At 46.1% G+C, this 11,534-nt stretch overlaps 1 protein-coding gene across 2 annotated transcripts; it reads left to right on the forward strand.

Moving 5' to 3' along the window:
- The first annotated feature begins 3,495 nt into the window (after positions 1 to 3,495).
- COX17 (cytochrome c oxidase copper chaperone COX17) lies at positions 3,496 to 6,344 on the forward strand. 2 transcript variants are annotated; one of them, XM_075512260.1, is made up of 4 exons: positions 3,496 to 3,652; positions 3,734 to 3,879; positions 5,622 to 5,732; positions 6,138 to 6,344. In XM_075512260.1, the coding sequence occupies exons 1-3, from the start codon at positions 3,527 to 3,529 to the stop codon at positions 5,704 to 5,706; spliced, it is 357 nt and encodes a 118-aa protein (XP_075368375.1). In that variant the 5' UTR covers positions 3,496 to 3,526; the 3' UTR covers positions 5,707 to 5,732; positions 6,138 to 6,344. The 2 variants fall into 2 exon arrangements, with proteins under 2 accessions (XP_075368375.1, XP_075368369.1); XM_075512254.1 differs by having other exon boundaries at positions 3,502 to 3,648.
- Positions 6,345 to 11,534: the final 5,190 nt, after the last annotated feature.

The following is an 11,534-nucleotide window of genomic DNA, read 5'->3' on the forward strand; positions in this document are numbered from 1 at the left end:
TTTATACTAAGTCAAAGACAAAAATATTTCTCTAGACCGATATTAAATGGGTTTCTTTTTTCAAGATGGTAAAGGGTTAGTGGTTCCCAGAATAGGCACCAAATGGAAAGTATCAAAATACCTTCAGCTCTCTTTTGCCACACAGATTTTCCACAGCTAAATTTACCTTCTATCATGTATATCAGAAGCGTGAGAAATCTGGAGAACCCCAGACTACCCCAGACTGCTGCTTTCAACTGACACTGATAGGGGCTTACCGTACCTAACAGTGAATGTAAATGTTTTTGAGGTTCCTTGAAAAGTCTGTCCATTTGAGTCTCTCTAACAGACAAGTACTTCTTTTTTTGAACAACCATTGTTTTAGTGGGCTGAAACTGAAGATACAAGAAGCCAACAGCAATTACTGCAGTGCTACTGTGATGTTTACGCGTCATGAGTCACTGCTGTATGTTCTTTAAGTCTGATAAAGGGCTGTACAGGGAAAATAATTTGGAACCCCATGGCAACTGGGCAGTCTCCCCCTATTTCACCCATTACTCCTCTAAACCCAGAGCTGTAAATGTCTGGTGCTATCTGTAATCCTTGTACTCTCACATGTGGCACCAGGCTGCCAAGTGACATGGTAGATTGAGGGAGGGTCTTTTTTCATTATCTCTTTCAGAGACTCAGATTTTCACTGAATCTCCTTTCCTGGGTACTGGATCTGACAATTTTCCACCAGTGTCAGCTCAGTAGCCTGCCCTTAGCTATTCCTCTTTGACTGGTAGATAAACCTGTTCATCCTGACAATACTCTTCAATATAATTCTTCTGCCACTGTCAGCAGGCAGAGGACAAACGGAAAACAAAAAGCACCAAGCTAACAATCCTTACGCGCAATGTCATGTCAGAAGAGAAAAGGCTGTGATCTCCCCTCTGCACTGTACTCCAAATTGGTGCAATCAGTATGAAAACGTATTAACTGCGCTTTAATGGCAATTGCCTTCCTTCTCCTCCCTCCCAGCCCCTTCATCCCACCAAGAAGTGATTCCTTCTTCCAGGGTGGTTCTGTTACAAACTGTTACCATGCAAGCAGCATGGCCAAAATAACAGTGCTCCTCAATCTGCAAAGCTGCTAGAGTTAAAATGGAGTGCTGCTTGCAGAGATGTTTAGTCCCCACAAACCGTAGCTTTGTGCAGACCCCTTTGAAGTCTTCTCCCAAAATGGCTAAATTTTAACCTCCCTCTGCCCTTGGTATTCTGTAACTCTGGCAAGAGCATAAAATGTGTTTTGTTTGGTCTTTTCCTGGTTTCTACAGGCCAAATCAATCTTATTCAAACTCTTTTTTTAAAATAAAAGACATTGTTAAATAAAAGATACTGTTCATTTGCAGACTTGGGAAACTCCCTTTGAGGTTTTTTACCACAGGTGTTTCCTCAGAGTTTGTGTTGCTATCACCAGCTCTGTCTAGGCCTTTGGATAGTGGCCAGCAGATAAAGCTTTAGGAAGAAAAGACAAAGCTAGTTAATTTGAAAGGTAAACATGCTTAATATGTTAAAAAAACTAATAACAAGGCACTGCTTTGGAGAGCTGATGCATGCTTTTGATAGGCGTTTCAATCTCAGCTCCATCTTGCAACATGTTTGCATGGATTTGGAAAAAGCATATGCTGGTCAACATATGCAACCTGTACATCTTTCAGTTAATCATGCCTGGCTGCACGGCCTCACAACATGTGTGTGCTGAACCAGGAGGCTGTGTGGGCGTAGGTCAGTCTGAACAACCTTCCCAGCCAAATGGGATAGCTGGGGACAGGCTACTGAGCTGAGATTCATGGATAATTAAGGAGGTGGCTGATTAGGTGAGCGAGTGTTACGTGACACCATTTCAGAGGCAGGATGGTAATGCATAGGCAATCTCCTCAGGAGCCTGTGTTTCAAGGAGTTGCATTGTCAGGGTGCCACAGAGGTGCCTCAATGGTGAAGACAGGAGAGCCTTATCTACCTGTGCGATGAAAATGTGGAGCTTTGGACTTCTAGAAAAGAGCTAGGTTCTACTTCTTGTCTCTCTTTGTGAGAATGAGGGGATCAAAAAAGAATCCTCTCCTATCATTCCAATGATATATCTCCAATCCTCCTGTATTATCTCCCTTCTGGCCTGGCTTATTGGAAGGGTAAATACTGAAAATAATTAAATAATTCTCTCTGTCTTGCCCAGGGCTCTTGAAAACAATGGGGTTGCTTTATGTTTCACATCTTTTATAGGGCAGGACCCTTTTCAGTGTTTTACCTGACTGGAGTGTTCAGATACCTAGCAGATATTTTGAGCTCGTAAGTTTTGCTGAGACTGAGAGCATGTCACCTGTTTTATAGGAGCTACTGCTATTTACTCTTCATCACAGACCAAATAAATACCTCTGTGATTGACAAGTACGGGATAATCTGCCCCAAGTGTAAAAACCTCATCCTAAAAGTCAGAAATTAATTAAATACCTAAAATACAGGCTTTGTTCCTTCAAATGTTCTTGTCAGTGTTCCTACGATTTTGCAGCCCCTTAGTACTTGATATAAGCTGCCAGTTCTTTGACTCTTGCTGCACCCCATTAAAAGGCACAGCAGCTGCATCCCAGTGGGCATATTCTTCTTTTCCCCTTCCAAGCTCTCAGCAGTGTCACATCCACTGATGTGCAGCCCTTTCCACATTACCTGTGTGGGGCGTCCCTTTACTCTGCAACGTGCCTGCCAGTCTATCCATGTGCAGGTATAACCCTGTCATCATCAGGGCTGGTTGCAGGCACAAGTGTAGCACGCAGTTGCCTCAGGAAGCTGACAGACTGTGGCAAAATAGCCAAGCTGTTTTGCGTATGGCAGAGACCTGGAAAGCAAGAGCAGCTGCTGATGCCTGGTTTGGGGTGGACTACAAAGGAAAAGCAGCTCTCTATCTTTTCCTTTATTGCACATGGCAGGTACCGGCCAGGCTGGGCCCCAGCCATGAAACAGCAACATCTCATGTTGCAAATGATGATGGCTGTGCTCGCATGTGCAGTACCCACATAGCCACTTGTTCTTCACTCCCACAGATCTCCGGTTTTCTGTGCACAACTGCGATAAAGAACTAAGCCCGTTTTCCCCACTGCTTGAGTAGCAAGAAAGAGCTTAAGGTAGCTGGCTACACATTTCTGATCATGGAACCTGGCTCTGGCAGAACTGAAATCCCATCAGCTGCTGCTCTTGCTAAAACTGCAGCAGGTGGCAGGCCCTCTCAGCTGCTGATGCCATTTTTCACCCTCCTGCCCGCTCCCTCCTTCCCTTTTCTTTCTGGCTTGTTAGGTATCGAGTGTTCCTGGAGAACTGTTACAGAATGGGGATCCGTTTGTGTTATAACCGTCGACCCTCGCGCTGGGAAAACGTTCAAGACCGTCGGCTGAGGGAGCGGGAGAGCGCGGCCGACGGCGCCGCATGCGCACCCGCCGCGGGGAGGAGACTCAGGCGCGGGAAGAGGCGGAGGGGGCAGGCGGAGGGAGGGCTTCCGAACTACATCTCCCAGCATGCGGCGGGCCGGGAAAGGGCGGGTGGCGGGGAAGGTTACCCGGAACGGAGCGGGCTCCGAAGGCCGCGAGCGCTGTGGTGGGGGAGCGCGGCGCTGTCTCTCCGCTCTCGCGCCGGGCAGGCAGGTAGCGGCGCGCGCCGGGGGGCAGGGCTGGCTCGCGCGGGGGGCCCGCTAACGGCCGCTCCCGCCCCGTTCTTCCCCGCAGTCTGTGGCTGCCGCGGAGCCGCCCGCCATGTCGACCGTTGCTGCCGCCAGCTGCGACACCAAGGGCGCGGGGGAGGCGCGGGAAGAGAAGAAGCCGCTGAAGCCCTGCTGCGCCTGCCCGGAGACCAAGAAAGCGCGGGACGCCTGGTGAGGGCCCTCTCCCGCCCCGGGGGGTGGCCTGTGGTGGCCCCCGAGCTCCCTGGGGCGGGTGGCAGCGCCTGCGCGGGTATTCCCCTTCGCAGGCTCGGCGCATCTGCTGGGGCGTTTTAACCAGTCCTGTGCCCGTTTCCGGCCCGGCCCGGTGGATTTCCCTCCCTGCCCCGCTCGTTGCAACCTTCCAGGAGTTTCTGCCCCTGCCAACGTGATTTTGGGAGCCCTCCCCACCCCGGAGCGAGGGTGCTGGAGCATCCAAGAGGGGTGGGAGAGGGAGGAGGGAGAGTGCGGAGGAGGAAGAGGAAATGTCTTAAAAGGATAAATTAGAAATGAAGTGATTAATAGCCCTAGTTTAAAAGAAGTTTCAGAGATTAGCTTTTAATGCTGCTTACAAACCTTCACTACCGTTCACTGACTGAAGCAACAGGTACTAGCAGGTAGTAACATTTCTATTGTTTAATTGATTATGAATGCTGTTCTTTTTTTTAAATAAAATACTTTGGTTTTTAGGTCTCAGAGGATGACATTTCTCATAGAGGTGCAAAATTTGACAATGGGTAATTATAGGCTTAGTCTTTGATAGATCATAGGACCTATCAAACAGCATGAAATGCACCCCCAGAATAGAGTTCCTTTGTCTATGACAGTAAATCTTTAAAAGTTTAAAAAACTTTAATCTGGTCACCAAATTGTGTTGGTTTTGTTTTTTGGTTTTTTTTTTTTTTTTTTTACCTGACAGGTGGTACAGACGTTGTTCAGTAGGTGACATAATACTGGACACTGTATTTTTGCTAAAGTCAGGGGTGTGTGTCTAGTTACGTGGTAGAGTGACGGTTAGTCCAGGGCCCCCTAAGAAAAGGGTAGGATGCAAGTCCCAGGTCAGATGGAGTTGCCCTGGGTGGCCAGCAGACCTGTCCGTACTTACTGTAATAAAACTTAAATGATTAAGAAAATAAAATATTTCAGTTATTCACAATTTGGTAGTTTCTTCCTTTGGCAGCAAGAATAGCATAACGTGGCAGATGAGGGTTGATCAGACCTGTGACCTGCGTTCTGCAGCGCGGTGGAATCCCCACCTCTGGGGACAGGAAGCGCTCTGCCAGTCAATCAAAGAGCGAGTCTGAACTGCTTTTGCGGTATACATGATATACCAACGATGGTAGGCTGTTACCACTATTTGAATATGTATTAGACACTTGGATGGATCAGTAACATCAAAAGTTACCGTATGTGGTAAATCATGCTTTTAGGAGTAGCTGGACAGTTTTTTTTTCTTCAGGGTCCCTAAATACCAACTGAAGCTGGACTAAAACATCATTTACTGGTCAACCTATTGTGTGTTGGTTTCTTACTGGAGAAATTTTGTTGCTTCCATACTGAACGGTTTGAAACTGATTGCTGCCGAGCTCAGCATACTTGATGAAGTGATGCGACAGCCTTGTGTTGTATAACAAATCCCCATCTAGACTTGCCCAGAATAGACACTGTGCTGTTGATAGGAAATTTTGTTACGCATTTCATCCAAGTTTTAAGTGCATGGCTCCAGACTTGGGCACCTTTTTGAGATAGCATTATACTTTCCAAAACAGTGTTGCCCTGGACAGGATAGGCAAAAAGATCTCTGGAGCCTAATAGGGATTTTTTGATTGTCCCCAACAGCTTGTCAGTTCTGTGGCTTTGACTAACAGTAAGCAAACACTTTGTTGTTGAACCTTGGAAATCTTTTTGTTTTGCAGCATCATTGAGAAGGGAGAAGAAAACTGTGGGCACCTAATTGAAGCTCACAAAGAGTGTATGAGAGCTCTGGGCTTCAAGATATGAGCAAGATGAGCAGGACTGTGAATGTGGTGAGTATAGCCTTCGGGACTTCTGCCTCTGAAGGCCCTGGCATCTCAGCTGGTGCCACTGGAAGGCCCAGAGTACTGTTCATGATGGCAAAGGTATCTTCCTTACGAGAGGAAAGGCAAAGAAATCCTCATTGACACTAGAGTAACTACTGCTGTCCTTGTGAGGATGGTGAAGCCTTCTCGCAGTATACAGGCTTTGCGAGTAGCTCTTCAGCAGTGGAGTATGGTTCTGCCTCTGTTGTCTTCTAATAGATCTGAAATTCAACTTACATTTCTAATGCTAGCGCAGTGTGGGGGTTGGTTTTTGCGGGTTTGTTGCTGGGGTTTTTTGTTGATTGTTGAACTGTCCCTCAATATGCAGTGGAAATCCATGTTTTGTGACGCTGTCTTTCTTCTCTCTTCTAGATGATGTCTGTGGTGTGACTGTGTTCTGGAAAGCTGCAAAATAAATTATTTCTGCAAGTTACTTCAAAGAACAAATATAAACAAAGAATCTATTTATAAAGAGTCTCTAATGATAGACTGTGCATCACGTCTGTGGCTTTTCCACTGTTAGCTCTTGACCGCTGCTATAGAAAATATTTTTTCCCCTTAATAAAAGTCTGAAAATGACCAGTGTTCCTGACTCCTTTTTAAGTAAGGACATGACAGTGCCCTCCTCACTGAAAACAGTGTGCTATGGGAATGGAGAGAATGAGAAAAGCCTGCTTACTCATTGACATGAGAACATTGATTACTCTGGTGTTGTGGTTGAACAGATGGGCCTTCGGTGGGTTTTCCCACTGATGCAAATTGAGAAATCGTGCTAGTAACACTGCCCTGTTACTGCTTTCAGCAAAGTCATGCTGAAGCTTGTAGTGCCATTTGTGATGGTAGGTGTAACTATATCTGCACAAAGACGACCACAGCCTTATGAAATTAACCTTCCTTAGAGTCAAAACTGGATTTGCTTTCCCCTGTTAGAATTCTTCCAACTTTTTTTTAATAGCTTTACCCTAGGACTCAAGCTTCATTCTTTATAATGAAGAATTAAATACTTTCCCTATCAAACTCAAATTCTTGAGCCAGTAGTTCTTCAAGGGAAGGAGAGCAGAGGACTGCAGGTGTATGTACAGGTCACTTTTCTGAAAGAAAAGCTTTTTCTTTTTTTATGCACAGTTTTTGTTGTGTTGGTCTTGTGCTAGGTGTGCATGGGCTTTTGTTTTCTGGCTTTTTTTCTCACCTGTGTGACATGATAGTGGGAAGGTGGTTGTGGCCTTTGATTCCTTACAATCTAGAGCAAAAAAAGTGCAGTTGGTAGTTTGTTACACACGTGGGACTTCTTTGCTTTCATACTATGTTGCTGTGCAACCCTAACGTTCTTCCTTTGGTTAGTTGACCTTGCTTAAGACTGCATTGCTGATTACTTCCTCTCCTCCAGCTGAGTTTTCAGAAATTGAAGATACGAAATCTGTGCCTTGTCTTGATTTTTTTCTTGGCTTTGATCTTGTTGGAGAGATGGGTGCAGTCATGATCGCTTCTCTGCCTGCTGGGCCCTGCATATTCTGAGCTAGCAATGAACAGGCTGTGAATGTTTAGTATGGGACACTTGGTACTGTCTCTGCTGAGACTCACAAGTTGTGTGAGGAGAGTTTAGACTGCTTCTGGGAATGTTTTGTGAGGGTCCTGGGGTCTGTGGAAATGCACTCAAAAATGCTTGCAGGGGACAAGCTGGGCTGTTAGCTCTACACTGCTTGTCTACTGTCCTGTCCTGAGGGAATCGTTGTGCCCATGTTGGCTTCCAGCCGAAGAGAAGGGACAAAGGTGTAGTTCTGGCAAAAAGTGTTCAAAGCCTTCTGCGGCGCTGTAGCTCGCTGGGGAGCAGGACCTGGTGCTCCTCTTGGCGTTTATTGTTGTCTTGAGGTAGAAACTTGAATAAGGTCATTTATTGTTGAATCAATGTGTGGGAGCTTGAACTGAAGACAATGTTAAAAGGTGGATGAGCACCAGTGTTGTGGTAGCATGTCCAGTCTGGCTAAACTGTGGAAATGGTGCCACAGATTAAAAAGCAGGGCAGGGGTTGGCAGTGGTCAAGTGAGAATGGAGTGCTATTTAAATCAGGTCAAGAAAAGAAAAAATGGGTCCCTGTACAATTTTACACAAACTATAAACTTAAGAAATGGGACATGGAGGCCTGCATGAAGGTAAAAGCATGGTAGATACTTTTTTGGAAGGAAGATGATGAATGGGATGCTGTGATACCTGTGTGTACCAGGTACAGAAAGGATACTGGACAGCTTTATACTTAAAGCAACAATGGAAGAACCTTGTAGTCAAATCACATTTCTTGCTGAGCGGCTTCATTTGTTACTACAGGATTCCTGTGGAGTGGATTAAAGGCTTGATTTGGGGAGGGGGAGTTACTGGCACTGTGTTACTACCTACTGATGGAGCTGGTGATAGACACTGCCCTGCACAGGGCGTTTGGTGTACCTGCGAGGGCACGAAATGTGGCATAGCAGGAAACTTGACTAAACTATATAGCAGTACAACTAAATACAGTACATGACGTCTTTGTCCCTTTGTGATTCACTATGAGCTGGTCTGGAGCAGGCTTTAGACCTTTCCCAACAGTTGTAAATCAAATGTGACTTGAAACACCAGGTGGATATTTTGGAGCTACAGGGTTTATTAGTGTATAAGTAACAGTTTTGCAGACTAATGCCAGCGATACACTATATAATAAATCAAAAAGGAGATGTCTGATTATGCCCTCTCTGACTTTAAGCCACCAAGGTCTTAGTGTTCTCAGCACAGGTGACTGGACTAGTTTTCAGCTTATGGGATCAGTAGTGAACCCCATGTAGGATGTAGACCCCCGTGTAGTAGTAGACCCCCTGAGGATGGGCAAAATCGCCACTCGTTTAGCTGCTCTGACATTTGGGACTGATAATCTCTCAGTGCAGTGCTGCTCTCAAGGACAGAGGATTTATTTGCCAAACAGTGCAGGCTGCACCTGGATTGCACATCGCATAGGGCTAAATATTAAGTGCTACTGGTTGAATTCATTGTAAGTGGGGAAATCAGTGGAGTACCTGTTTACACACTGCCAGTTTCAGTACTGAAAAGCTTGACATGTCTGTTTTTCTTCTTCACAGACTCATTTTGTTGTAATGCCTATGTGCCTTCTTCCAGGGAAGAGTCTTAATGCTGCTTGGGTGTTTTCTATGTGCTTGCTCTCTTGATTCCAAATTGTTTTGGGCCTTGGTGTCTCCCTTTTAATACTTGGGTGGCTTTCCTCTTGAATCAGTATTGGCTTCTGAACACTCGTCTTGGATGAACCCCAGCATCCCTGATGGAAGGCATGTATTCTAATTCAAGGCAAGGCATGAAAAGAAAATTTCTCTTTGGAAAATTAAGAGCTTTTTGAAGTCTTGCTGGGTGGAAAACTGAAAAGTGCTGTGAAGATGGTCTGCATGGCCGTGGTACTCTCAAGGGAGAAAGGAAGATTTGAGCCTTGGTGGTTCAACCACTTTACAAATCTTCCTTTTAAAAAACTGGGCCTGAAAACACCTAAATTAATCTCCAGCATGTGCTCAGAGATCTACCTTTTAAAAGGCTATATCATTCTCTCTACAATGCCATGTTCAGCCCCAGCAGAAGAATTGTATAGTTTCTAACAAGAGCTTTGTGCTGTGACTGCTGTGCGTTTAAAGCTTCCTGTCTGCCTTCTGCAGGGAAGTCACAACGGGCTGTCCTCACCCGCGGTGCTGGCCCTGGCAGTGCTGAGATCCCAGCACATGCCTCTGGGGTTTCTGCAACGCCACTGTCCATGTTCTGGAAGATGCCAGAGGAAGCACCTTCTTTGTCCTAACGAGTCATTAACATTGTGTTCCAGAGCATTTTCTAGCTCAGAAATTTACCTAAGGAGTGAAATGAATAACTTTTTTTTGGTCACTTTCTTTGATGTTGCTGCAAAAGTTTTTTGGTAGTACGGAAAGGTGGGAGAAATTGCCATGCTGCTTCTCAGAGTGCTTCCTCTAATGTAGTTCTACATTGCTATTCATAGCAGTTCAGTTTTGTCTCACAGATCTTATGTAAAGTATCTTTCTCATAAGTGTTTCCGATCTTGATATCCCAACTCCCCATTATATCAAATGTCAGCCTACCTTGGAAAGAGGGCCACTTATAATACTGATTTTTGCAGAGGCCTAAAGGTAGACAAGTTGTTGTTGGGATCATCTAGCAAGTACATGGCAATGGTATGAAAAACAGAACTCGGCTCCCAAGATTCTTATTGTAGTGCTTTGGCTATAAGATCATCCTTCCCTCTTTGCAGAGAAGGTCAAGAGAAATGTTCATTTCCTCATACCTCTTGCAGCTGAGCCCTGTTCTGCTTCAGTCGGTAGGATTTATTTCTTCACTTAAATAACGGACCACTGGAGACAAGGTTCCCTGTTTCACTTCACCCTTAACAGAAAGCATCTTTCTGAGGGGATTGTACTCACCCCCTGTGCAAAGCTTAATTTGTCTTGTTTCCTTCCCACATGGCAACCTGCCAAGATGGCACAGCCTTTGCGGCTCTTAGGAGTCGTACCGCTCCATGTTGCACGTGGACTAATTGTTGTAGAGATGATTGTACTGTCCAAGACCATGATGAATTCTTTGAGGTTGCCATAAAGCGTTGCTTCAGCCTTGCCCAGTAGACAGTGTTATTCCAGAGCACTATTAGTAGAAGAGGCGATTAGTGTGTCTTTAAGTGAATGGTGCCAATGGGAATGGCATGTTAGGCAGGGCAGCTGCAAGCTCGGCCTGAAACATGACCACCCTTGAAACCCTATCTCTACTCCACTGGCCCATGCAGGCTGACTTCATACTGTTGCCTGACCGTGCGGGTTGCGTCAATGCCTGAAATGTAACTGCTTCCTGGCAGTGGGGCGGATCCTGCTTGTGTGACTGATAATGTGTTACTCGAAGCAGGGGAGAAATTGTATTTACGCGTGTTTTGTGTAGCTGACCGCAGAGGACTGAACTTGGCAGGTCCCTCTCGTGCCTGTGTCCCGGGCTACCTGAGTGGAAAGTGTTCGCTTTCCTCTTCATGCTAAATTAAGGTCTGGGGGTTCCAAATTAGCTATTAAAAAATTGAAAATGTGAGATGATGTTTCCCAGGGATGCTTCCCATCAGAGCCTGTTATCTGTGGGGTGGGAGAATCCTCTCAACTAGGATTTCCCCGCAAAACACGCTTCCAAGTGTTAAACTCCCAAAGTTTTAGGCAGGATAGTCTCCTCTTCATGACAGGTGAAGCTGGGTCCCAATGGCTCATTTACTCTAGCTTTATCCTTTGCAATCACAGCTGTCTGCCCATGCAGAGCTTTACCTCGTGTCCCTTGGTCTAAAACGCCGCACGAGATGGAGCTCCCTGGAGCAAGGGGAGGCTGTGCGGCAGCGCCTGGAAAGCATTTCTCGAGAGCCAGCCTCTCTTCTTTTGCTAAGTCCCTGCCACTGCTATAAGCCACAGCGGGAGAAGGGGGTGACCTTTTTCCTTTTTTGTGCTGGGTGAAAGTCACTCTTGCAGGAGCGCAGAGCGGTGCGGAGCCCCACATGTGGCTGGAGCTCGCTGCGATAAGCTGGTTGTTTTCCCCTCTCCTTTCCCTCCTCGCGCTGCGCCGGGCTTATCTGGGCGCCTGAGTTATGTTAAGTAGCGGGTGCGTGCTTGCTCTCTGTTCTCCTCGCTGCTTTTGCTCCTTGGATTTCAATTCCAAACATGGTTATCCATTTGGGGTCTCTCCTTTCCGCTGCCAAGTGATACACATTCCACACTC

This window comes from Mycteria americana, chromosome 1, assembly GCF_035582795.1.
Source record: "Mycteria americana isolate JAX WOST 10 ecotype Jacksonville Zoo and Gardens chromosome 1, USCA_MyAme_1.0, whole genome shotgun sequence".
Taxonomy (NCBI): Eukaryota; Metazoa; Chordata; class Aves; order Ciconiiformes; family Ciconiidae; genus Mycteria; species Mycteria americana.